The 27,714-nt window shown below is 47.2% G+C and overlaps 2 protein-coding genes across 3 annotated transcripts in view; one reads left to right on the top strand and one right to left on the bottom strand.

Annotated features, from left to right (window-relative positions):
- TBC1D2B (TBC1 domain family member 2B) overlaps positions 1 to 23,138 on the bottom strand; it is a 65,451-nt gene extending 42,313 nt beyond the window's left edge. The window contains exons 1-3 of one of the 2 annotated variants that reach the window (XM_075897627.2): positions 22,652 to 23,138; positions 5,308 to 5,461; positions 1,279 to 1,444 (exon numbers count right to left, since the gene is read on the bottom strand). In XM_075897627.2, the coding sequence (XP_075753742.2) occupies positions 1,279 to 1,444; positions 5,308 to 5,461; positions 22,652 to 22,984 (653 nt within the window). In that variant the 5' untranslated portion in view covers positions 22,985 to 23,138. The remainder of the gene's footprint in view (positions 1 to 1,278; positions 1,445 to 5,307; positions 5,462 to 22,651) is intronic. The other variant, XM_075897628.2, reaches the window with a different exon arrangement.
- The window catches only part of SH2D7 (SH2 domain containing 7), a 36,639-nt gene continuing 31,175 nt past the window's right edge, over positions 22,251 to 27,714 (top strand). Inside the window, exon 1 of the mRNA XM_006116962.5 lies at positions 22,251 to 22,459. The gene's annotated coding sequence lies outside the window, so the exon portion shown is untranslated. The remainder of the gene's footprint in view (positions 22,460 to 27,714) is intronic.

The following is a 27,714-nucleotide window of genomic DNA, read 5'->3' on the forward strand; positions in this document are numbered from 1 at the left end:
TTCAGCCTCTTCCATCCCCACTTGGCAGCTCTCTATCAAAGTAAGGAGACCCAATCGCCACTCAGCCTGACAACAGGCCTGAGCCCCTTATATTGCTGCTGTTTATATGCCAAGTCCTTGCTTGGGGCCAAACTACTACCCAGCCTGAAAGCAGGCCTGGGCTCTGTCAACTGCTTGTTGCCCTGCCCGAAGCAAGGGCCTGGGCCTGTGAATTGCTGCTCAGCCAGAGTTTGGCCCGAGTCCCAAGATTCTTTATCTTTTTTATTTTTATTCCATATTTTTAGGCTAGGGCCAGGGCAGCTGGGCTACTCTGTGGCCCGAGGGTAGGCTGAAGCCCCCTAAACTGGTGGGCCAGCCCTGAAGCTGGGTTCTACTAGACAACTAACTGATCTGCTCTCACTGTAGTGAGGCAACTTGGCTTCCCTCCAAACTAGGACTGGTACAATTGCCTTATTTAATTCAACTGTACTAGATAAAAAAAAATCAATTATATTCAATCACAGCCCAAGAAGGATGTGGTCTAATTGAGAGGACAGCAGCCACTGCCTCATGCACTTCTCTAGCTCCACGGGAAAAAGATCAGGTGTTCTCTGCACAGCAGTGGAAAGTCACAAGACAGATTATATGAAAGAGCCAGAAGTCAGGCACTGTATGAGTGTTCTTGAAAATAATTAGTGTCTAAGAGTGAACTCAAGTAAACTTGTAGTTATTTTTATTCCATACTTTAAAAAAAATGTTTTACTTTAGGTGATTGCCACAGCTTGATCAGCATTGATCTGAACTTCTTGTACTTAATCTACAGTATATATCTTTTTTTTAAAAAAATGGAAAAAATTACTAAGACTATTTAGAGACATTTTCAATCTCCAAACTAGTGAATCACCATATCACCACTGAAGTAAGCAATTACTACTCATATTTTACAGAGAAATGATAAGAAGCAGAGTGGTTAAGTATTTAACTTGCCCAAGAGAACAAACAAATCCTGGCTCCTTGTCTTGTGCTCACACCATAAAGCTATGGACTGTTCATTTTCATCAAACGTTAAAATTTACCAACACTACCGACTCTATTATGTTAGCATTCCTAGTATGTATAAACTGACAGTCCACTTTAAGACATATTGTAGCCACTATTTTTTCCAATTTCTTGCTTAATTTGTACATCGTCTCTCTCCATTGTATACTGGCCTCATCATCACTGGTTTTGAGCAACTTGCAGTATCACTAGTCATTTGCTAGGGACAAGTATAGTTCTCATGAGGAGAAAAGAACTCACCTGATCTCAGTACCCCATTGTTTCAAGGAGAAATTGATGGCACTTTGTTGGATTGGTACCGGCTGGCAAGCTGCTTGTTCTCCTACCAGTTCCGTGGGAGCAGTCTCCACAGCTAGGACATTTCTAGCTTTCTCTGCTGAGACATTTGGATTCAGGGTACTCAAATCTGAGAAAGGAAAGAAACATTTGATTATTATTACGTTACCTTACACTGCACAAGCTCCCCCACCCCATAAAATGCCATGTTCTTAAAGACATATTTGAACAATTAAAAAAAAAAAGTACTCTCATCTTTATCTTTATCCTCAGTATACCAAGATCCCATTCATTCATATTTTTGTGCATTAGGTAATAAAATCTCAGAGATACACATGGCAGTTTAAAAAGAAAATATGGCCTTTGTTGATTTTAGCAATAAGCAGCCTTTTAAATATCCTGCTTTGAAGTCACATAGCAGAGAAACAGGAAGATCCCCCTCATTCTGAAATGCTAAAAGGGAAAGCTGGAAATAGGTATTTTTAAAATGTCTGTGAAATGAAGAACTCTGCAGAATTGTCTAACATGTTAGAAAGGTAGCTGGTACTTTATTCCTCTGAAAATACGGGGTGAAATTCTGAATAGGCAACAGTGAGTGTGGTTCTTTCATTTTATATCCTGTACTGAAAAAAGTCTTGCAAAAAGTTCCCGTGGGATCAAACCTCAGGAAGCAGTGGAAAGAGTGATTTCCTTGCTCACCTCTGGTCTGGTCACAAATTGTTGACACAAAGTCTGGGCCACATTCTGCCACCTTACTTTGAACAATACCTTATGCTGTGAGTAAACCCACTAGGGATGTTAAAATGCGTGTAATTGTATCGGGACAGCAGCCAGCTCCCCAGGAGCCTGTGTGCGCTGGGGGACAGCTTTTAAGCTGCCATCCCATGCTGCTGCCTCCCCAGGAGCTGGACTGAGAGCCACGTGTAACTGTTTGGATAACTGATAAGCATAAATGACTACGGTCTAACATCCCTAAATCCCACGGAGGGAGATAGCATAAGCAGGCCCTCCATGAATAATACACACATCAGTCCCACCATCTCTTCCAGAGGATTCTACAACTGTTGTAAAAATGAAAGAATCCTACTTGGCACCTTTTTTGAATTTTTTAAATATTAACTAATTAAGTCTCACAACATCCCTGAAGGAGATAATTATTTCTTTTTTGCTGTCCAAAAAACCAGAAGGTATAGAGAAACTGTTCTCATGTGCTTTGATAACTACACACTTACTGAAAACATTTTTATTTAAGTTTTCCATAAAGCTCACCCACTTTCTTGGACATGAAATCAACAAGAGATTTCTACATTTGGGGGAAAGGGAGATTACCATAATTATAAAAACCTGAAAACAGAATAGGGATGTTGAGCATGTAATTGAACAGTTGTATAACCTCATCAAATTTTAACTGTCACACGACTATTCAATAGTTCCTGGGGGCAGAGCCAGCAGCCAGTGCACTCCCAGCACCACTCCCGGGGAACCCCTGACATCCCATGCCAGTGTAAGATGGCAGCAGCTGCTGTCCATGGAGGCACGAGCTCCCCACATAAAGAGGATGCGCTGGCATCCACGGAGCAGCCTCTGTACGCAGCAAGCCTGGGCCCGCTGTGGAGAGAGGCCGCTCCACGGGAGCTGATATACACACACAGCTGACTTGAAAGCCGGCTTCCTGCATTTACCCGCTCCTGCCTGCTCCCTATTACCCTCCACCCTACTGCCTCTCTATCGGAGGCAGCAGTGCAGGTGTCGAAGGGGATCAGATGGCTCCACGGATCCAGTATTTGTGGGGAACCAGCTTAAAAGCCAGCCCCTCATCGGCACCAGCTTCTGCCTCCCCACCCCTTGCTGGCACTGATAAAAAAGCAACGGAGGGAATGGGGGAGAAGAATACATGTAGTCAACAAATTTAACTGATAAGCCCAGATTTATGAGTTAATTGTGTAGTTGTCTACATGCTGACATCCCTAAATAGAGGCTTATTAAAAATGCCTCCTCAGCCATAATTACGTCATCACTGATGTGACCCCCAACTGAAACACCTCACTCCCTGGGTACTCCAGCCCCATAGTGGAGGTAGTGGCAGGGAAGACCGAGGTTCAAGGTCTCAGGCCAGATTTACTCTTCTGGGGTTCCAGGGTTAGTGGATTTTGGAAGTCCCCATGGGCTCTGGGGAGGGGCCAAAAATGAGGTGTTAAGTATGCGGGACAGGGCTACCAGTGAATGGGATAGGGATGGGAGTGCAGGATCTGGTTGGTGGGAGGTGGGGTGTAGGAGGGGGTGAGGATGCGAGGTCTGGCAGGAACAGTTTGGGGGCTGTCTGCTTGGCCAGAGGCAGAAGGTGTCTGGGCAAAGAGTGGGGGAGGAGGGGAGGAGAGGTGGTTGTCTGGCCAGCGGCCTGGGGGCAGAGAGGATTTTGGCCAGAAGGGGATGCCTGCAAGAAGTGTCATGTTCAGGCTGTTTGTTCTTTGCATGCCAGATCCGGCACTGAGCCTCAGGGCTTTCTCCTCCTGCCCCATGCTCCCGCAGGAAGCCAATGCTGGCGTTCCAGTCTTGCAAGGGGCTATAAGGCTGCAGCACCAACGCTGGCTCCGTGCTGCAGGAGGAGTAAGGCCAGAAGAGCCCTATCTGGCTCCCTAGTGAGCCATAGTTGCCAACCCCTGGTATAGGGCAAGAAAATGTCTGTTTTTGGTAGGTGACCAAACTAACTAGATTCTTTCCATCTTAAAATTTTTTTCTTTGTTCCTACTGAGGAAATGGACCTTAAATGCCAAGAAACACATAACACATTTTAAGATATTCTGACAGCATCTTTTAAATTGAGTTCTTTCACACTATGTGACACAAACTTAACGATATTCCATTTTGTTTCTTTGAAATGCTATTACATTCCATGCCGAAGATAAGTTAGGCCAGCCAGGTAACTTATTAATGTTTTAGAGCACATTTATAAACACAAGAAATTAATATAAATATATTGATTTAAGAGAGCATGATTCTGCCAACTTTACAGGAACATTTGTAATCCACTTTAAAGGAGGGGGGAAAAGGAAGAAAATTGTAGAAATTTTACCATAGAATCATAGAATAATAGGACTGGAAGGGACCTCAAGAGGTCATCGAGTCCAGCCCCCCGCCCTCAAGGCAGGACCAAGCTCTGTCTACACCATCCCTGACAGATGTCTATCTAACCTGTTCTTAAATATCTCCAGAGAGGGAGATTCTACCACCTCCCTTGGCAATTTATTCCAATATTTGACCACCCTGACAGTTAGGAATTTTTTCCTAATGTCCCATCTAAACCTCCCCTGCTGCACTTTAAGCCCATTACTCCTTCTCCTGTCCTCAGAAACCAAGAGGAACAAATTTTCTCCTTCCTCCTTGTGACACCCTTTTAGATATTTGAAAACCGCTATCATGTCCCCCCTTAATCTTCTTTTTTCCAAACTAAACAAGCCCAGTTCATGAAGCCTGGCTTCATAGGTCATGTTCTCTAAACATTTAATCATTCTTGTCATTCTTCTCTGTACCCTTTCCAATTTCTCCACATCTTTCTTGAAATGTGGCGCCCAGAACTGGACACAGTACTCCAGCTGAGGCCTAACTAGTGCAGAGTAGAGCGGCAGAATGACTTCACGAGTTTTGCTTACAACACACCTGTTGATACAACCTAGAATCATATTTGCTTTTTTTGCAACAGCATCACACTGTTGACTCATATTCATCTTGTGGTCCACTATGACCCCTAGATCCCTTTCCGCCATGCTCCTTCCTAGACAGTCGCTTCCCATCTTGTATGTATGAAACTGATTGTTCCTTCCTAAGTGGAGCACTTTGCATTTCTCTTTATTAAACCTCATCCTGTTTACCTCTGACCATTTCTCTAACTTGCTAAGGTCATTTTGATAATTCATACTGGTATTCATACTGGTAAACTCTTACTAAACAGAAATACAACATGTTCTATATATGTATCTCAAGTCCTCAACTTACCTGTAATGTCTTTGGCAACTAGGCCTTTGGAAAAGTCACTGGGTGTAGGTGAAGTTCTGCTCTCTCTCTTTGCGACATCAAGGTTGTTACAATATTCCCATCTCTTCTGTTGAAGTTCCTGAAGCCAGTATGTCATATCCTGACGGTTAACAGCCTATAAAAGACAGATCAGAGTACTGAAAAACAAAGAGACTGATATCCATGCTTGACAAGTGTATAATTTAACTTGCATTGAAAAGGGAGAGAACAGAGGTACCAAATAGAGCCCTAAATGGATTCAAAATTTGTATCTGCATGCAAGTTGCTATCACAGTCTGTGGATATAAAATTGGTATCTGCAGATTTGCAGGGCTCTGGGACAAGACAGCAGGTGCCAATAACAGCAAATGTGTCAATTAGGGATGTTAAACATCAGTTAATGAATAGTCAATTAACCTCATGAATTCTTATCGGTCACTCATCTATTTTATAGGCCCTGGGGATGGGGCCGGCAGCCAGTGAACTCCAGCCCCACTCCCAAGGAGCCTTCTGCCACTCTGCATGGCTGCCTCTGTATCAGAGGCAGCAGCATGGGGTGCCAGGCAGGAGCTGATCTGTGAGGGGAGCCAGTTTAAAATCCAGCTCCTCTTGCAGACCGGCTGCCTATTGCCCCGCACTATTGCCTCTGATAGAGAAGCAGCAGCATGGGGTGACAGCAGCTCCTCTCTGGGGTGTATGTGTCTGAGCTCCTGGACCCAGCGTGAGCCACAACTGAGCCAGGCCGCCTGCCCGCCTGGCTCCTAATACACTTTAAAAGCAGAGCCGCAGCGGGGGTAGGTCCTGGACCCAACGCAAGCCAGGACTGAGCTGGGCTGCTGGCCAGCCTGCTAAAAAATGTACTGGGTGGGGGAAGGGAACGTGTGTAGTCTATAGCAGGGCTACTCAACTTTGGAAGCCCCAAGGGCCACAATGATACTAACAGCACATGCTGAGGGCCGCAACTTAGTGTGGTTGCATATACATGCAAATATATACATGCAAATATATGCAAATAGCTTCTTTCACACGGACAGGCACGAATACAAAGATTAAGGCAAGACTACACAACACACAGGCCCCATTTAAGTCAGTTCTGCTGATATTACTAAAATGCAACATTTACCTGATTTCCACCCATATGACAGCACTTTTAATGAGCAATGACAGTCCAGGAATTTAACTACTAAAATGCATATCAGCAGAAGACCATTATATAGACTACTTTTTTGTTTTGGCTCCTACCCATGGGCTGAGTGTTGAGCCCAGTGTAAACCCAAACTGCACCATGGGCCACAAACAAATGGGTCGCGGGCCGCATGCAGCCCACGGGCATGTTGAGTAGCCCTGTTCTATAGTATTAACCTATAAGCTTTTGCTCATTGGTTAATCGATTAATTGACTATACTATTACATCCCTAGTGTCACTAACAATATGATAATCCAAAAATGGCTTATATATAAAGAAATGACAATACTCTTCACTAATAAGCCACATTTACCTTTAAAAACTAATCATGCATTCCTAATTTCTCTAACTTTTATCTCCATCTCCCCAAGTCTCCAGAAGCTGCTGTGATACTATGGCACAGCCCTGATATGATTGCTACATTGACAGCCTCCTTCATGCACGTTTAAATTAGCCCAAGACACTATGCAGAATCCTTTTATATATATATGAATAAAGACTGCAGCCAAATAGACGTCTCCATACCTACAATCAGTAGGAACCTGATTTAAGTATATGCCACGCCACTGTGGGAGAGGGGGAGGGAGGGGTGGCTGCCAGCCCAGCCTGGTTACAAGTTGTGTAATACTCCCTTACAAAGTCACTGGTCTTCTGAAGAAGCCTACAAGCAGTGACGTTATAAGAGAGCATTGCACAACTTTAAACAAGCATGTGTAAACGGGGCAGAAACACCGCATAGGAACAATGGAGGATGTTAAGTGAGGAGTTACTGTATTCTGTTATGCATCTCTTGCTATATGAACTACTAATTCCTACAGCAAGAGGAAGTATAACAAAACGGCAATGAAATATTTAAGACATTTAATCTATGAATTTAAAAGAGTTAAGTTCTCTGTTATGTAAGAGAATGAGCAATGGAAATGCAAACATCTAAGCATATTTTTATTGTATTTTATTGAGAGTTTGTTGCCATTATTCTCATCAGATTGGTCTTCTCTGTTAAATCCATAAGGAAAAATAACTGGGAAAAGAAAGAATATTATAGAGCTGCTGATCAGATTTTACACAAATGATCGTCAGCACTTTGCATGCAGAATGAGAGCGCATAAATCTCTTGTCATGGTACCTCATTAAACCAAACTCACAGAAGAGAAGATACCAAAGATTCACTTTCAGTGGCTGCTGTGCAAGACAAACACCTTATGTGAAGTATTCCAAACTCCTTGTAATGGCAGAACTCAGTTTCATGCTTTTTGTTGTTCTTTTTCACCCACCAGTTGTTGTGAAGAATTTGCACAATAAGAGGTTGGACCTCCCTGGTCCAGCTCCCTCCACACATGGGAGTTCTCCAAACCAGGGAAGGTTGGGGTTACGGGTGTGCCAGGCTCCCCACTATCTGTCATTGATGCCTTGACCCCATTGCCTGCAGCAGCCCTGCACGCCTCTCAGCCCCATGAGCTGCAGCAGCCTCCTGAGCTCCAGAGGCAGCCCTGCAGGCACTTGTAGCCCCACCAGCTGTGAGCTCTGCAGTCCCCACTCCTTCCTGGCTCCACTGGCTGCGGGCTCGGCAGCCCCACCAACTTCCTGACCTCCCTGGCTGTGCGCTAGGGATGTGAATGACTAGTCGACTAATCGCCCCAGGGACTATAGAATAGTCGACTAACCGATAAGAATTCATGAGGTTACTCAACTATTCAATTAACCAATATTTAAATCCCTACTGTAAAGGGCTAGTCAACTATCCGATAAGCAAATACTGACTGGTCACTCCTCCCTTTTGCGGCCTCTCATATATAGAGGCAGCGAGGGGAGAAGAGGGGGGTATTTAAAAGCGGCAGTGCTGCACGGAGCCCAGGGTCAGCTGCTCCGTGCAGCACTGCTGCTTTGAATGCGACGGAGAGCCCGGCGTCAGGCTCTACACCATGTTTCAAAGCGGCAGTGCCAGTGGAGCCTGGGATCAGCCGGAGACTGTTCCGTGCAGCACTGCTGCTTTGAAATGCCAAGTGGAGCCTGGGATCAGCTGAGGGCTTCAAAGAGGAAGTGCTGCATAGAGCCTGAGGTCAGCACGGGATTCCCCGCTGACCCCGGGTGCCACACAGCACGCCAACTTTAAAATGTACAAGTCCCCCCAGCAGGGGCTCTTGTGCATTTCAAAGCGGAAGCGCTTGTGCGGAGCCTAGAGTCAGCAGGACTTCCCGCTGGCCCTGGACTCCACGTGGCGTTTCAACTTTGCAATGCAGAAGACCCCTTGCTGGGGCTCTTGCACATTTCAAAGGCGGAACACGGTAGTGCTTATTGACCACTCGACTAGCAAACTAATCACTACTTAACATCCCTCATCTCGATCATTCCTGATAAATGTTTGTCTAACCTGTTCTTCAATATCTCCAGTGACAGATTCCACAACCTCCCTAGGCAATTTATTCCAGTGCTTAACATAGTTATTGCCTGTTCTGTTCACTCCCTCTGAAGCACCAGGCCAGAAGATAGGATACTGGGCTAGACAAACAACTGGTCTGACCCAAGATAGTTATGTTCTAATGACCCTTTTACTCTATTTAGTTTAAATCTATATTTGGGGTTTTAATTATGTCATTACTTCGAGGCTGGAGCCCCAGCGCTAGCTTCCTGCTGAGGGGAGGCCTTGGCAGACAGATCCAGCTTGTGGGGGAGGGAAGTGGTTCTGGGCACTGCCACTCCCCCTCCTCCTGCCTGGGAGGACAGCAGCTCAGGAAACCACTTGCCTGGAGGCTTTTCCCTATTGCTCCCGTTGCCTGGAATCACTCCTCCTCTCCCAGACTCCTCCACCCCCAGCCCTCTCCTGCACCTTCCTCCTGGCCAGCACCCCGCCCCCCAGCCCGATTCTGCACCCAAGTTCCTGGACAGACCCCACACACCCCCAGCCCACTTTTGTGCCCTACCTCCCACTCAGACCACACCCCTCTACCACTTCCTGCACCCATTTTGTCATGATGGGTGGTTGGCGGCTGGTCCGTAGAAAGGTCTGCATTGAGCAGGGTAGGCCACGGGCCAACAAATTTGAGAACCACTGGTATAGATCAAAGTAACTGATAAACGTATAAGAGCACATTTGATTTTTAAACTTCATGAAAACGTGTGGGATGCTACTTTCATTGCTTTCACTCCTCGGTATCCTGTTAGAAAGCAATAGCAAACATTTACTTTATGTAAACCCTGTATCTAAACAACACATGAAAGGAGCCACCAAACAGGAAAGAAGCCTTGTGAAATGCAAATGAAGAACTCTAACAGAAAAGTGCTGATTTCAAAGCAAGTGGCCATTGTGTGAAATGATTGGAGGTCAGAGACTCAAAATGGATTCCTCGTTCTACATCAAAGTAAAAACCAAGAGGACACAATAACTGAACAAGACGACAAAGATCCCCAGAGTTATTCTGGGTAGCCCTGAGACATTCTTGGGAAGTTAGCAGGTTCGCTCTCTGCTACCATTCAGAATTATATAGTTTGACTCACCTGTCCTTATATGTGACCTGCTTTAAACTCTCAAAACCTCACTTCCTTTTCTTAGCTAATAACATTTTAGACAGTTTACTGTAGAACTGACTAACAGTGTTGTCTTTAGTGTAAGATCTAGAATACCAATTGACCTGGGGTAAGTGGCTGGTCTCTTGGGAAAGAAAGCAAACTAAATATGATGTGATTTTTGGTGACAATTTTTCAATAAGCTCTGTTTGTCTCAGTGGCAAGATAGACTGGTGCATCTAAGGCACTGTGGGCAATAAACAACTCTCAGGCTGGATGCAGTTTCCAGGGTCAGCTCCTTGCGGTCTGCCAAATGCTTATTTATCCACGTATCCACATGTATGGCTTCTTGCATCTCCTTTTGGCTCTGAATTGCCATTTCCAGCCAATGGGAGCTGTAATAAGCAGTGTCCTGGTCGACGGCACTTCCTGTAGCTCCCAATAGCCAGGAACAGTGATCTATGGCCAACAGGAGCTGTGAACGGCCATACCTATGGAGACATGATCTAGAGTTGTGGTCACCAACCCATTGATCACGTTTGGCCCTCCCCCACATTTCCCTCCACCCTCAAGAAGCCCCACTACCTACCTCCATCGACAACGGAGGTAGTGCTGGCTTCCCGTGGGGTGGGCGGAAGTCTCACAGCTGTGCGCCACTTATGGGTTTTCAGGAAGTGCGCTGGCTGCTTCCCCCCCACCAAAACAGCTGGCCCGGTGCCTGAAAGGCCAGGTCTATGGTGTGCTGGGGACGTCCTTCCCCTGTGGGGAAGGGAGGCGGTAGTAATCACCGGAGGAGGCGTGTGCGAACTTCCCTCCTCTGGGGCGGAGGAGAGGGTAGGAGTCCCGGGAGGAAGTGCGTGCCGGGTACTCCCTGTTCCCTGCCCCCACCAACACCCTGTTCCCTGTTCAAGCACCCACCTGCAGCCTGCTACTTGCCCCATCACCTTGTCCCCTACCCCCAACACCACCCTATCCCCTGCTTCAGCACCCACCAGCACCCTGTCACCTGCCCCAGCACCCACTAGCACCTTTCCCCAGTACCACGTCCCCTGCTCCCACCAGCATAGTTGGGGCCACATTAGTGAGTCTTGGGGAGTTTTGGAGGAGTTATTTGTTTTTGCTTCTCACTTGTGTGGCCCCAACTGACTTCTCTGTGGGTCAGTGACCCCTGATTCAAAAGAGGTTCCCTGCCCTTCTCATAAATAAAGACAATGCTGAAACTTTTTGTGTTTGACATAATATTTTCTTAAAAACGAAGCCTGGCAAACAAACCCACAATTGGGGCCAAGCCCCCATCTGGCCGCAGCATCATAACACTCCTGTATCCCTCCCGACCCCAAATCTGAGCCTATCATACACTGGAACCCCCTGTCCTGAGCCTCTCATCTCCAAATCCCTGCACCCCCACATCCTCAGTCTTCTGCCAAAACACTTCTGCACCATCCACACACCGCAAATCTGTGTCCTGAGCCCATCATACTCCCAACCTCCCTGCCCTGAGCCCCTCATACACCTCAACTCAAACTCCTTCACCCTCACATCCACAAGCCTGTGACTTGCTCAACACCCCAACCCTCCACCTGATCCCAACACTCCCCAACCTGGAGCCCCCCCACCCCAAGCCAGCATCCCCTCATCCAGTAAGGGTTCTACATCTTCCCTGACCACCCTCTTCTTACTAACATTCTTGTAGAAACCTTTCTTGTTTCCCTTTATATCCCTCGCTAGCTGCAATTCCAATTGTGCTTTGGCCTTGCTGCATACTCCTCCCTAGTCATCTGTCCAAGTTTCCAGTTCTTGTACGCTTCCTTTTTGTGTTTAAGCTCACCAAGGATGTCCACGGTAAGCCAATCTGGTCACCTACTATATTTGCTTTTCTTGCTGCACATCGGGATGGTTTCTTCCTGTGCCTTTAATAAGTATTCTTTAAAATACTGCCAGCTCTCCTGGACTCCTTGCCACTTCATGTTAGTGTCCCTGGGGATCCTGCCCATCGGTTCTCGGAGGGAGTCAGAGTCTGCTTTTCGGATGTCCAGGGTGTGTATTTTACTGCTCTCCTTTCTTCCTTTTATCAGGATCCTGAAATTGACCATCTCATGATCCCTGCTCCCAGGTTGCCACTCATATCTACTTCCACTACTATTGCCTCCCGGTTTTTGAGCAGCAGGTCAAGCTGTTTCTATCCTTTCATGACAGTGTTCCAATCATGAGAGTTGTCCCACCAAGTCTCCATTATTCCAATTAAATCACAGTTCTTTGACTGTGCCAGGACTTCTTATTCTTCCTACTTGTTTCCCAGGCTTCTTGCGTTTCTGTACAGACACCACAGATAAGTAATCTGATTGCCCTACCTTTTCAGTACGGATCAAGGGTCCTTCTCAGTTGCATCTTCCTCCTTGTGTTTAATCCCAGTATCCCACTTCCCCATTTACCTCAGGGCTTAGGTCACCATCCCCAATAAACCTACTTTAAAGCCTTCCTCACTAGGTTTGCAAGCCTGCCTGAAAAAGATATTCTTCCCTCTCTTTGTTAGGTGGAGCCCAGCTCTTCCTAGCAATCCTTGTGCTCGAACAGCATCCCACGGTCGAAGAATCCAAAGTCCTCTCTCCAACACTACTTTCACAACCATTCATTTGCTTCCAAAATTCAGTGATCCTTCTTCAACAGGGAAGGTGGAGGAGACTACAACTTGCACCTCAAACTCCTTGATCCTTCTTCCTAGTGCTACGTAATCTGCTGTGATCCACTTAAGGTCATTCTTGGCAGTATCATCACTTCCTATGTAGTGAAGTAGGAAAGGGTAGTGGTTCGAAGGCTTGATCAGTCTTGGAAGACTCTGTCACATCCTAAATTCCAGCTCCAGGTAAGTAGCACACATCTTAAATATCTGAGATATTTAAGAACAGGTTAGATAGACATCTGTCAGGGATGGAGTAGACGGAGCGTGGTCCTGCCTTGAGGGCGGGGGGCTGGACTCGATGACCTCTCGAGGTCCCTTCCAGTCCTATGATTCTATGATTCTATGATCTCGAGATTCCTGATCTGGACAGCAAATGGATGACTCCGTGCCTCTTAGGAGGGAGTCCCCAACCACCACCACCACCACCCATCTTGGGAGTGGTGGTTGTGGAACCCACATCCCTAGGACTATGCATCCCATGCCTGCTGATTGATGGGGGTAAGTGGTTACTTTCCTCTATTGGGATTGGGGATACCCGAGTTGTCTTTCATCTCCTGGAGGTCACATGCTGCCAATTTTCTTCCCCATTCTGTACTGCCCTCTGTGGTTCTTCGGCATCCTGTGCCTGCAGTATCAAATGCTTCCTTCTATCCAGAAAATCCTCATTTTCTCTGATGGAACGAAGGGTTAATACTTGGGCCTCTAGTTCTTTAATCTTCTTCTCCAGTATGGAGGCCAGCATGCACTTCTATCTTTTGGGAGGAAGACAAACATAGCACATGCTGTGCAGGTCACAACAGCTGATCTTCCACTATCCATACTCTCTTCCTTCTGAGACTCCTCAGATATTTCTATTACACTCTTAATCCCCAAGGCTCCTCCTTCACTTGGAAAACTCCCTGGCTACGTCTAGACTACATCCCTCTTTCGACAGAGGAATGTAAATGAAGGACTTCAAAAGTGCAAAAGAAGCGCTGATTTACAAATGTCATGCTTCATTTGCATAATGGATTCCGATTGCTTTTTTAAAAAGGACTTTTCTTCCCCCCCAGCAAAAAAAAAAAAACCCAGCCTAAACCCCTTTTTTGAAAGAACCCTAATGACAGAAAAAATGAGGTTTACAGGTTCTTTTGAAAAAAGGGTTGTTTTGGGGGTTTTTTGGAAGAGCCGCGTCTAGATCACTTTTATTTCCCCCCAAAAAAGATCTTTAAAAAAATGCGATCGGAATCCATTATGCAAATGAAGCATGAAATCTGTAAATCTGCACTTCATTTGCAATTTCAAAGTCCTTTATTTACATTCCTCTGTCGAAAGAGGAATGTAGTCTAGTCATAGCCCCTGTTAGCTGCTCCTCTTTTCTAAACTCTCTGTTTACTGTGCTTTAATTGTTAGACATAAGAAGGAAACCAGCACCATGCAATCAGGACGTTGCTTAAAGACTACTGATGGCCCATCAATCCCAATTTGGGACTCATTATTTCATAAAGACTGACACACTTCCTGAAATGTTTGTCAAATTGGAAAACAAGATCCTGAAAGTAACTGAGCAGCTAACCCTACAACTCCCATTAAGTTATACATGCTGAAGAGCTCTGAGGATTGGGTTCTGAAAGTTAGAAAAAGCTAATCTGAAGCATTGTAAAGTAGTAATATGTTCTTGGATAAACTTGAGCTTATTGCTCATTTAAATTTATAAGTACAGAACGGGAAAGACTATGCCATGAGATTTGGAAATTATGAACAAAAAGCAAACAGGAAAATGATGCATATGATATAGCAGAGGATGAAAGCTACACTTGACTCAATTTTCTTCCTCAGTAAAGTCCTCGTGCTCACATGTGTAATTTTTTCTTAAGTCAGCTAGGCTTTTACCCTGCATAAGAAGGTCAGCAAGGGCCCAATCTAATTCTCACTGACTTCAACAAGGGATGGGATCATGTCACCAGCATTTTGAACATCAATTCATCTTTATTTTGATTTCTGTAGAATTTGGCTGCAAGACATTATAGTTCTTAAAGTATTACTGTTCTGGTTGCTTCCTAATAAAGAGCTTAATTAAATTCCAGCTCCAGAACTCTTACTTATAGTTTGTGTTATCTAATGTCAAGAAGCAAATTGAGGGCCATCACTCCACTGTATTAAGTGCTGTACAAACACAGAATAAAAACCTACTAGTGCAAACATACACTAACGACCACTTCCAGCAACTAAATCTTTTCCTTAACCAGCTCCTTTCAAAATATCCCCAAGATTCTAGGAAAAAAAGTTTGTTTGATCTTTAAATAAGGACTACACATACTGTATATCCCTCTAGGATGGACCGCCACCTTGTCGTGGTTGGAGGGCTTGCGTGTCTCAATGACCCCTAGAACTATGCTGGCTGGAGCTTTGTGCTCCTGGTAGGGTTTCCCATGCCAGACAGGTCGAAGGGTAGAGACCAGACGAAGTGTGGTCCCTGGTCCTCCAGGTTGGGGGTTTGGCACAAAGTACAGCGTGCGCACTAAGCTGAAACTATACAACAGCTGTGTTCTTCCAGTGCTTCTCTATGGAGCAGAATGTTGGCGCATGATACGAGACCTTACTAAATTGTCTACATTCCATACCAAGAATCTTAGAAGAATAATCAGGATATTTTGGCCAAATAAAATTTCCAACGAAGATCTACTGTCTCAGTGTAAACAAGAATAGTGATAGAAATGTAGCCGTGTTAGTCTGGGGTAGTTGAAGCAAAATGCAGGACAATGTAGCACTTTAAAGACTAACAAGATGGTTTATTAGATGATGAGCTTTCGTGGGCCAGACCCACTTCCTCAGATCAAATAGTGGAAGAAAGTAGTCACAACCATATATACCAAAGGATACAATTAAAAAAAATGAACAAATATGAAATCATATTTGTTCATTTTTTTTTAATTGTATCCTTTGGTATATATGGTTGTGACTACTTTCTTCCACTATTTGATCTGAGGAAGAGGGTCTGGCCCACGAAAGCTCATCATCTAATAAACCATCTTGTTAGTCTTTAAAGTGCTACATTGTCCTGCATTTTGCTGTAAACAAGAAGACATGGCCTCTATAATTATGAAAAGACGCTGGCGATGGATAGGTCATGTGTTACGAAGAGAGGACGGATCTATTACGAAAATTGCACTCCACTGGAAACCAGATGGGAAGAGAAAGAGAGTAAGACCAAAAACAACCTGGCGCCGAACGGTAGAACAAGAATTAAAAGACCATCATCACACTTGGGGAACAATAGGCGCTTTGGCCTGTGACCGACAGAAGTGGAAGGACTTTGTTGCTGCCCTATGCGCCATTGGCGTAACGGGCAGTAAGTAAGTAAGTAATACTGTATATGGCAATGGCTTTTTGATGGCCAATCACATGACTGCTTAAGACAAGCATCACAATCCTAAGAGGTAAAAATAGAAGACAAAGACATTTGCTTTTATTTATGCATATTGCTTGCACTAACATGACCAGATCCAAGTTTGTACTGCCTGACTGCCCATGTCACCATGCTGCAGCACTTGATGAAGCTATGACTGGGGCTCCTACCTTTGCTCATGCTAGAGTTTTGTCCAGGGCAAAAGTTACTCATTGCTTAATGTTGTAACTAGGATTATAAATGTTCTCTTTTCCACTATTTCCTAGTGAATGCCACCATACTCGAGAAACAATTTGCCCTAGCCTCCATTTTCTGGAGATTTTCAGCTGGCAGGGCTAAGTGCTAGTTAGAAATCAAATCCAGAATTCACTTACCCCAAAGCCAGAGTTTTACACTGCAGATGAAGATAGAGCCACATAAAAAGTAATATACATGTGGATTATAGCTATACAATACGCAAAAAATGTAGTTCACACTAGTCTGTTCTGTTGTTATAGCTACTCAATTGTTTACAATATCTTCCCTTCCAATATTGTTTTAACGTATATTATCACTGCACTTAAGTTTTCCAATAAGACATTTCATTTGTCTTATTGTTCATAAAGATATTAAATCATTTGCATACAAAGATTCTTTAAGAGTGTAAATTATACACACTGCATTTCTTATTTAAGCATCATTAATACCAAAGCACTGAGATAGTTAGCAAAGTCTAAATCAGTGGTTCCCAAACTTTTTGGCATCATGACCCCTTTTTGAAAAAACCTCAGCCCTCCCCCACAAATAAAAGCAAAACTTGTTGAGGAAAAAAAAAAAAGGAACTGACCGGGGCAGCAAAAGTTGATGGGGGAGAGGGGGGAGAGGAGTTGGGTGTCCTCACGCCCCCCTTGGAATTTCTTCACACCCCCCCAGTTTGGGAAGCAATGGTCTAAACCAGTGGTCTCCAACCTTTTTACACCCAAAATCACTTTTTCTATGACAGACCAAGCCAAGATCTACTGCCCCGCACCTTCCTTGAAGCCCCGCCCCTTCCTTGAAGCCCCACCTTCTCTATTCTCCTCCTCTCCACCACTTGCTATCCCCAATCCTTATACTGGTGCTTTTTAAAAAAAAAAAAAAAAAAAAATCTTCTGTAGGAAGGGGTTTTTCCAACATTTGGTCTGTCTAGACTGGACCAAATGTCAGAAAAACCCCTTCTTTTGGAAGCCCCCTTATTCCTCGTGGAAAGAGGAATACAGGGGTTACCAAAAGAGAATGTTTGCTTTTCCACTAAAAAAAGCGGAAGAACAAATGCAACCCTGGATGCAGAAGAGTTTTTCTGGGATAACTCCAGAATCCTGAAAAACTCCTGCAGTCTAGCCAGACCCTCGCTGGGCTGAGACAGGATGTGTAGGCTCTGGGGTGGGAATGAGGGATTTGGGTGTGGGAAGGGGTGAGAGGTGCAAGCTCTGGGAGGAAATCTGGATGCAGGAGGAGGTGGAGAAGGGGACACTGGCTCGGGGAGGGGGCTCCAGGCTGGGCAGTGTTGGGATCAGATGGAGGGTTGGGGTACTAAGCAAGCCACCGGCTTGTGGATGTGAGGGTGCAGGAATTTGGGTTGGGGTATGCAAGGGGCTCAGGGCAGCGGGTTCCAGTGTATGACAGGCTCAGATCTAGGGTCTGGGGAAGGGGGAATGCAGCATGGTTGTGGCCAGATGGTGGCTTGACCCCAACTGGGGGTTTGTTGGCCAGGCTTCATTTTTTAATAAACTACTATGTCAAACACAAAAAGTTTCTGCATTGTCTTTATTTATGAGAATGGCAGGGAACCTGCCTTGAGTCAGGGGTCACTGACTCATAGAAAAGCCAGTCAGGAGCAGGGGACAGTACTGGGGAGGGGTGCTAGTGGGTTCTGGGGCAGGGAACAGAGTGCCAATGGGAGCAGAGGAGAGGGGGAAGGGTGCCAGAAGGACAGGTTTCTGCAGCAGGGGGCAGGCGGGGGGGGGGGGGGGAAGCGGGGAGAAACAGGTTTCTGCAGAGGGAAGCAGGAGGACAGGTTTCTGCAGAGGGGAAGGCAGAGGAACAGGTTTCTGCAGTAGGGGACAGGGTGCCAGTGGGGACTGGTTTCTGCAGAGGGGAGCAGGGGGACAGGTTTCTGCAGTAGGGGACAGGGTGCCAGTGGGGACTGGTTTCTGCAGAGGGGAGCAGGGGGAAAGGTTTCTGCAGTAGGGGACAGGGTGCCAGTGGGGACTGGTTTCTGCAGAGGGGAGCAGGGGGACAGGTTTCTGCAGTAGGGGACAGGGTGCCAGTGGGGACTGGTTTCTGCAGAGGGGAGCAGGGGGACAGGTTTCTGCAGTAGGGGACAGGGTGCCAGTGGGGACTGGTTTCTGCAGAGGGGAGCAGGGGGAAAGGTTTCTGCAGTAGGGGTCAGGGTGCCAGTGGGGACTGGTTTCTGCGGAGGGGAACAAGTTTCTGCAGAGGGGAGCAGGGGGACAAGTTTCTGCAGTAGGGGACAGGGTGCTGGTGGGGATTGGTTTCTGCGGGGGAGGAGGGGCTTCAGGGTGCCAGGAGGGCAGGTTTCTGCACTGAGGAGGAGGCAGGGGAGAGGGAACGGGGGGCAGGAGGGCGGGGGACAGGGAACAAGGTTCGAGGGAAGGGAGTCCCCTACACCAGCCATGGAGGGAAGCCTCCGTCCTGCACTCCCTCCGGTGCCAAACCCCCCCCCCCGCCCCGTGAAAGAAGGAAGCCCCGTTGCGCGCCTCTGCCAGGCATGACACCCCTCCTCCCACCGAGCATGGAAGCCCACTCAGGTGACCTCTTGGGGGCAACCCACCCAAGCGCACCTGCCCCGGGGCTGAAACCCCCACGTGTACCTGCCCTGGAGCCAACACCCGCCCCCCTGTGCAGGAAAACCCCGTCTGCGCCCGCCCTGGGGCCGAAATACACCCCTTCCCCCCCGCGTGCGCCTGCCCCAGGCTGAAACTCACACCAGCAGCGCAGGTAAACCCTACGCACGCCTGCCCCGGGGCCAAAACACACACACCCGTCTCCCCGCGGTGCAGGGAAACCCCGCGCACGCCTGCCCCGGGGACAACTCATGCCTCCTGCGCCGGTGCAGGGAAATCTCCGTGCTCCTCTTCCGGAGCCAGGGCCCCCTCCCACGCTGCACGCTTGGCAAAGCAGCCAGGGCACTTCCGGAACTCCCGGAAGTGGCGCTAAGTTGTGGGACTTCCATCCACCCACGGGAAGCCGGCACTACTTCCATTTTCGCTGTAGGTAAGTACTGGGGCTTCTCGGGGGTGGGTGGAAAATGGGGAGGGGGCCCGGTTGCTTCGTGATCGACTGGTCAAGGCCTTTCGATCGACCAGTCGATCACGATTGACCTGTTGGTAAACACTTTAGAGATATACACAAATCATATACTACTTTAGGCTGAAAATCACAACATCTTACTACTTCTCACCCTGTAACTTCAGTCTCCACCATTAAAATGTTTCAATAGTAATTTTTCAGTAATAAATAGGTGTCTTGATATAGATCCACTATGTTTTATTTGTTATATTTTACTAAATGGCATACAAATGTTCCTACAAAATATATTGTGGCAATACAAAGTGTTTTATGTAAAAAGTGTTATTAAATTAACAGGAAAAATACTGAAAGAAAAACACTTCCCCCAATAATGAACTTAAAGTAAAATCTTGTTCTCTAAGCTGACCAGACCCATGAAGTCCTTTATCATGAGATGGAACAAAAGGATGCATACATAAAATACAAGGTCATAAAATGTTAGGTTCCAAACCTGAGAAGCAGTTCACTAGAGCTGATAAGACAGGGATGGGCAATCATTTTTTTACCAGGGGCCACTTCAGAAATGTTTGAAGTGGCCCTGGGCTGCACCGGAAAGGGCGGGGCCTTAGGCAGAAGGGACGGGGCTGGGACACTTCTCTACTTCCCCACCCACACACCATGATTGGTCTGGCGGTGGGGAAGCAAGTGAAGTCTTTGCCCCACCTGCCCAGTTCCTCCTAGCTGCCCGTGCCCCTGGCGGTGGGAGGAGACTTCATGCGCTCCCCCTTCTGCCACTGCACCAATGGGGCTTGGGAGCAGGGAAGCATGCAAAGTCTCCTCCTGCCCTGCTAGGATTCCGTGGTGCTTCCAAGCGCCACGTGCTTCTTGCAGGTCGGGGCAGGGTAGAGGAAACTTCATGCGCTTCTCCCTGCCCCCAGGCCCTGATTGACCTGGGGGAGCAGGGGAGTGGCAGGGCCTCCATAGGCGGGATCAACCCGCTTGGTGGGCCAGGTCCGGCCCTCAGAGGCCCTTTTGCCCAACCCTGTGATAAGGAGATGATTCCCCTAACTTCCCCATCCTCTGCTTCTCCCCCTAAAAAGGTTGTATACATTTTGTTTTCATCAATATAGAAATAGTTATTATCTATTATAAAAACTTTAAATTTTAAAGCCAGATTTTTCCATGAATTTTTAATTTAACTGAAAAGTCAAAAGCAATTTTCTATTGGAACAGTGTTTTGACAAAAAAAAAAAAAAAAATTCAACCCACTCTAGAGCTCTATTCCCTTCACGGGATCAGACTAGGTCCCACAAACATTTTTCTTCCTAAAGGTGTCTGCTTCTGGGAGTACTCTGAGACTACACTTTCGGCCTGTGTTTTGAAAACCTTTCTTTTCATTTCTTGGGAAAAGGCAAGTTTTTTGGGTTATTTCCAAGTTCTGGATGTATACCCAAAGATGCATTTGGGGGCATTTTCCATATAAAAAAGTAAGCCCTTCATTTTCTATAAAACTATAAACTAAAAAATTAGATTATAAATCAGATAAAGAAGCTTTCTAGATCACGCCACAGAAAAGTAGCTGTAACCATACTTTAAAAGAAAAACCGTTTAACAAAAGTCATGCTAAAAAGGATCAGACAGGCTCTTAAACTCTCTGTACTCTGGGTCGAAAATTTACTGAAGGAGTGGGCCTGCACTCTGTACCTTACAACTCCCTACCAATTACCAGGTTTAGGCAAAAAGCCTACAGAGCAAACCCAAATGCTGGCTTGAGTTGCATTTGGTCAGCAGCAGAAATGTAAACCTAATCATCCAATAAAATAGGGATGTTAGATATCATTTAATTTAATAATACAGGAGGCCCCCGACTTGAGAATGCCCAAGTTCCAACCATTTTTGTAAGTGTGAAAGGGGTTGGAAACCCCCGACTTACATCCTCAGCCCACATTTACAACGGAACCAAATATATTGCAAGTCGGGGGCCTCCTGTAGTATAACTGCATAACATCTTAACGGTTACACGATTATTTGATAGTCCCTAGGAGTGGGGCCAGCAGCCAGTGCATTCCTGGAGAGCCCCCTGCCACACTTTGCTGCTGCCTCTGTATCATCTGCAGCGCGGGCTGGCAGGTGAGAGCTGGTCTGCAAGGGAAGCCGGTTTAAAAACTGTCTCCCTGCACAGAATGGCTCTCCTGTGCCACCCTGTGCTGCTGCCCTCTGTGAACAGACTGTTCCAGCATCCTATATCACAGGCAGCAGCATGGGCGTGGGGTAGTCAAGCAGTTCCACAGGCTCTGGTGCTGGTGGGGAGCCAGCTTAAAAGCTGCCTTCCCACAGGCAGCAGCTCCCCCCTCCTTGCTGCCTCTGATAGAGAGACAGCAAGTAGGGGGGAGGAATATACGTAATCATGAGGTTAATTGTTTACATGACTACACCTAGCATCCCTACAGTTCTCTTTAAGTACATTCAATTTATTGGTGATAGACGAATGAAGCTGAAAAATAGGCTAGTTAGTCTCAGATTTGGCTACTGGACAATTTTTTTTAATTAAAGCTTTAGGTACTATTATTAAATGCTTTGTACTTCAATATAATAGCAAACTAAAGAGTGCGGACAAGTCTACATTTACAATACTCTCTCATCAAAAGTGGAAACTGTGGAGAGTAGTTAATTCATCTCCAGAGAAGCGGTAATTACAGGGACAGGGCGCTGTCTCCAAAGGAGAGCTCCTCTACACTGGACTGAGTTAGTATAGCGTTCTCTCATAGGGGTGGGCAGTTTTCACACCCCTGAATGAAGCAGTTACACCCATACCTGGTCTAACAGGGCAGTGCTATTCAGCAGGTCAAGGAGGAAAGTGATCTCTCATATACAATCGCGGTGGGGAAGGAGAACCCGCTAGCTGCAGTCACAGACTAGAGTTACATGGAGCCAGACTCTCCGGGAAAGGCCCCTGTTTGCTGCCTGCCAGCAGGAGTGTCAAGCTCTCCCCTGGAAAGGGTGGGCTTTGAGTGGTACTGCAGGGAGGAAGCGCGCAGCAGCCACCTGCTACCCCGCCTGGGGGGACACGGAGCTTGGGATCCGCAGCAGCTACTGAAAGGATGAGGTGCCTGGGGAAAGGGGCCCTGGGGGCGGCTGCAGGGATGTCAGGAGGCCCGGGGCGACAGCGCAGGGTCCCAACTCAGCCCTGCGCGGGACTCGGGGGTCCCTGAAACAAGGGGGGGCAACTGGGGCTCCCGTGGGGGCGGGGGGCGGCTCCCAGCAGGCAGGGCCGGGGCCGTTCGCGAGGCGGCGGTACCTTGAGCACGGTGACGGCGCCGCCCGGACTGTGCACCTCAAAGGCGGCGGCCTCGTCCCCGGTGCCGGCGGCGGCCTCGGGCTGGTGGTAGCTGAAGCAGGCGGCGGCGATGTCCAGGTGGCCGAGCGGCATCGCCTCCTGCGGGCCCTTGAAGTAGTAGAGGTAGCAGCGGCGGGGGTCGAAGACGAACCAGCGGCTGCGGAAGCCGCGCAGCGGGCCCTTGCCCGACAGCTTCTGGAGGTAGCCGCACAGCTTGGGCGCGCCTGAGCCGGCCGGCCCCGCGGCGTCCCCGCCGCCCTCCTCCCCCGCCTCGGCGGGTCCCGCCGCCGGCATCGCCCCTCGCGGCGCGGCCTGCTCCGCGGGGCGGCCCGGCCCGCCGCCTGACGGGACTTGTAGTGCGCGAGCCTCGCTCGCTGAGGGGAGCTACGGGCGCGGCCCAGCCGCCGCGGGTCTCCCCGTCCCAGCGCCTCGCTCCGCCCCCCTCAGCCCTCCGCTTGTGCAATCGCGGCCCATGTTGGCGCGCACACGTTACGGGTGTGCGCGGCGAGCTGGGCCCCTGCCATGGGGAAGTGGGACCCGACGCCTGTCCCCGGCCCTGCCTCCCGCCAGATGCCCCGGGACACTTGACAGCCGCACGCTTTGGTGACGCTCCCGGCAAGGAAATTCTCCTTAGGCGGGTCCCCCCAGGCTTATTGGGGTCCTGCTTCCTGAGGTGCTGCCAGTAACCAGCCGCCCTGAAATTGGCTTTGCGGGTAACGCAACCCACAGCCTCTCTGCAGGAAGTCTGTCTGCAATAGGCTGAAGTGGAGAGAGGAAGATTGATCTTCTTCCATGGTTTGGCTGAAATGCTCCGTATCTGCCGTTTGAGGCATCCTCTGCTGGCAAATATTGCGATCTATGTTCCATTTCATGGCCCAAAGGACAGATTAAATTAGAATCCCTCTCAATCTTGTTACTCCTCTGTGAAATCTGCATAGTCTATCTCTGGTTTAGTGCGTTCATTGAAAACCAATAATCATGTGTAACAGAAACTCAGGATGTGCACTTGCCAACATGGAGGCCATGCACAATCTTTATCGCTCAGGGAGGTAGAGTTCCTACAGTGATGTAGTCTGTGACTGTGGGGTTACTGAGGCAGCGATGTAATGTACACATGGCTAAAAAGAACTTTGTGCATATTTTCTTACCCTGACCTAAACTTACCCTTTCTCTACCCATCAATCAGACAGCTCTCATGAATACTGCTTGCAACCTTCTCCTTCTATCACTATTAAATTGCCAGGTTTTTCACTGACATTCTAACCAGCCTGTCTGGCCATTTGCCCTTCTGTTTCTGTCAAGAGCACTTTTTTAACTGCTCAGGTTCTTTTGATCTTTTAGGGTGTCAGCATTGGCAAAGCAAATCCTCGTAATTTTGCTGGCACCTAAAAATAGCACCTCTCAGTTATGGCTCCATTGTTCTCCATGCTGCTTTGAAGATATGTACCTGCACCTGTCTTATCTGTGTCATTGTTTCAGCTTTCCTGTGTTGTTCTGTAACATCCCTTTTATAGACTTCTTTGATTTTGTTGTGTGCCTTTAAACAGGCAGCCTACAAAATTGAAACCAAGTCATGTGTAGTAGTAATAATACAGACATTTTTGCCAGTTTGTCACAGAAGGCACTCAGCATCTTGCAAGATCTGGCCTTTCCTATAAAATGTCATTTTGCAGACAAAAGATGACACTTCCTTCTTCTGAGCTTCTAGGAGAGAGGTTGGCACTATTTGAAGTCTCATAACGCCCTGTCCTCGTTCATTCAGATATGCTTAAATGTCAAAGAGATTGTCTCCAATATTTTTCTTTAACATCAAATGATCAGCAGTGGGATCATTCCTATGAAGCGTTTAGCATCCTAACCTTGCGTGCTCAGCTGCTGTTGGCGTCAACAGAAATATTTGTGTTTCAGCAATTCATAGAAAAAGGCTCTATATTCTCAAGGCTTTTGCTCTCAATACTTCTCTCTCTCTCTCCCTCTCCCTCTCTCTTTTTCTGTATAGCTTCCTCACTTACAACATTCTAATCAGGATGTACTGTTTTTGCAGTTAGTTCATTGAAACCAAAAGTTCCCCTTCTTAAGAAGATAAGTTCCTTATTTCATGTATGTCCTTTTTCAAAAGATGTAATCCAGATGTGAACTGATCAATGACAGCTGCATCTTTCAGCATTATCACAGTGTTTGTAGTAATTGTGTACACACATCACATGATTTTTCTTTTACATATTCAGCTCTCGCATGCAGAACTCATTCAGTTGCTTAGCAATGTTTAGAAAATGAATATAAATGGCAAAAATAATGATGCTTACCAGTAACTAGTTAACCAGTGGGCCTGCCGGGTTGGAGCAGCCCTCGGCCCGATGTAGGCGAGGGGCTGCTCTAGCTTGGCTGGGCCCACTGTGCCATGCCACAGACTGGGGGCACTTCAGCCCAGCCGGGCGCACTGCACTGTTCCATGGATTGTGGGTGCTGCAGCCTGGCCAGATTGGAGTAACTCTCTGCCCACGGCATGGTGCCATGTGATGAGCCTGGCCTGGCCAGAGCAGCCCCCGCCTCTGGCCCAGTAGGCCCAGCCTTGCCTGAGCAGCCTGAGTTAATTGGTGAAACATAAACGTAACATTTAATTGGTTAAACAGTATTTTGCATCCCTACTTTAAATGAACCAATAATTTTGTAATTGCATTATGGGTGCAAACATTCTCGTTTACAAAACATATCAAATGGAAGAGCCGTTTTCCTTTGAATAACAAGTATTCAGTTACTTATTTCATAACACTGGGAGTGTTTTTCACCATATTGTGAATATAGGTACTTCACGCACTGTGAAAAAGTTCTCATTTTGATGTAACAGAAACAATAATAAAATCAGTATCTAAGCAATGTTATTAAATACAAATGTACCAACAGTGCATTCAGTGCAGATCCTTTGGCTCAGACTTGTGATTACACAAATGCCAAAAATTGGTAAATTATGATCAGCATAACATCAGTACTTTGCCTTTGGTTAAATACTTACTGTGTTGACTTTACAGAGCAGTAGATCTCCACCTAACACCTCTCCCCCCACCCCCAAAGAAAGGATTGGGCTGCAAAATTCATTTTCAGTGTTGTGGGTCCCTCTGAAAAAAATACCTTGCAGGGACTGAACCATGAGTACAGTTTGTCATTATCAAAGATAATCATTTTCTCTGTGTAACCCTTCTGCCGGGTAGGCCTGGCAGCAACCAGAGCCGGGTTCAATATCTAGGGGTCCATCTCACACAGAACCAGCTCGAGCCCCCACCCAGTAGCCTGGGAAATTCACACACCCCTGGGCGCCTCTGAGAGGCAATGCTTCCCCACTCGCAAGCACAGAGTCTGAGTGTAGAAAAGAAACATTTAATGGTATATATGGTTGTGACAATTTTCTTCCACTATTTGATCTGAGGAAGTGGGTCTGGCCCACGAAAGCTCATCACCTAATAAACCATCTTGTTAGTCTTTAAAGTGCTACATTGTCCTGTTTTTTGTTTCATTTAATGAAACAGAGAGAGAAGTCACATGGCATTAACGTAGGAAAATACCACAGAGTTCATAGCCCAAACCATGAGCAAAGTCCAATACCCCAACGCTATGTCTACACTGGCGTGATCTTGCGTCAGAGATATGCAAATGATGCTAAGCGTGGAATATCGCCGAGCCTCATTTGCATATCTAATGAGCAACCATTTTTGCAGAAGAGGCTCTTGCGTCCAAAGGAGCTGTCTACACTGCCCCTTCTTGTGCAAGAAAACCCCTCTCGTGCAGTGCCACTACGCCGATTATTTTCAGGAATAATGGCATTGCGCAAGAGGGTTTTTCTTGCACAAGAAGGGGCAGTGTAGACAGCTCCTTCTGGCACAAGAGCCTCTTCTGCAAAAATGGCAGCTCATTAGATATGCAAATGAGGCTCGGCGATATTCCACGCTTAGCCTCATTTGCATATCTCTGGCGCAAGATCTCCCCAGTGTAGACATAGTCCAAGATTCTCTGGAGTCCAGCAGCCCAAAATCTCCCACAGTCCGACACCCCAAAAGTCTCTGTCCCTGGTCAGTGTCACCCAGAGTTCAAAAGTTCACCTGCAGGGTCTACCTCTCAACCTGGGTGGAAAGGGAGACAGGGGGGTTGATAGGGACACCTTACGTGGTCTGAGGCCGACGGGGCCACCTCTCCGTACGATTCTGCTGCAGTCTTTACCATGAGCCATTCCACCACGCTCCAACAGCTGTCTTGTTCCACTCCACCGATTGCTCCGCTGGTCGCCTGCCACCGCTCCTACCAGCCACCCGCCGGTCATTCCCACCAGCCGCTCTGCTGGCTGCAATGGGTCTGGCTCCCAGCCAACCAGTGATTTCAACTCTTTAGCCATCACCTAGACTGGCAAAAGACTCCTCATGGAGTCTACTTCAGGTCTGTCCTTAAAACAAAAGGGGGAAAGAGGCAGGTTGGGCTAGTCTTACAGCTCACACCTAGGAGACATGAAGCAGGCTGATTCAAGCCCTTTAGCTTTTCAACCCCCAACTCTGGAAGGGGGGAGGCTTGTTCCTCGCAGACCTCTTACAGTGATGGTGTCTCTCCTGCAAGCACTGGTGTCATGTTTTACAGTTCCCACATTTAGGCATAGCATGATTAGTGACCCCCACAACAGCCCCAAATTATTTTCAATACACCATATTCCATTCCAACACTGATCCTCCATCAGCCCTGGCAGAGTTGGATTTCCATAACCATAGCTCAGATTCCTTCCCCCTCCTGGCATGAGCTGTATTTACATATCAACAGTTAACCGTTAATTATCTTGAAGAGTTAAACAATTGAAGTGAGCACATCCACCCCCAGAGCAGATCCCTCCTTTTAGCTGGTGGATAACCAGCAGTAGTTCAGCCCCTGCTTACATCTGTAACAAGAATCTCTGTAGGGTTGTACTGTTAAATATTAGGACATAGTGCTACGTGGTTTGTACTTGTGGGATGGATGCACGTGGCCCACTGCACTTCAGGTTCTTGAGA

Source organism: Pelodiscus sinensis, chromosome 14 (genome assembly GCF_052426305.1).
Source record: "Pelodiscus sinensis isolate ZL-2025 chromosome 14, ASM5242630v1, whole genome shotgun sequence".
Lineage (NCBI taxonomy): Eukaryota > Metazoa > Chordata > Testudines > Trionychidae > Pelodiscus > Pelodiscus sinensis.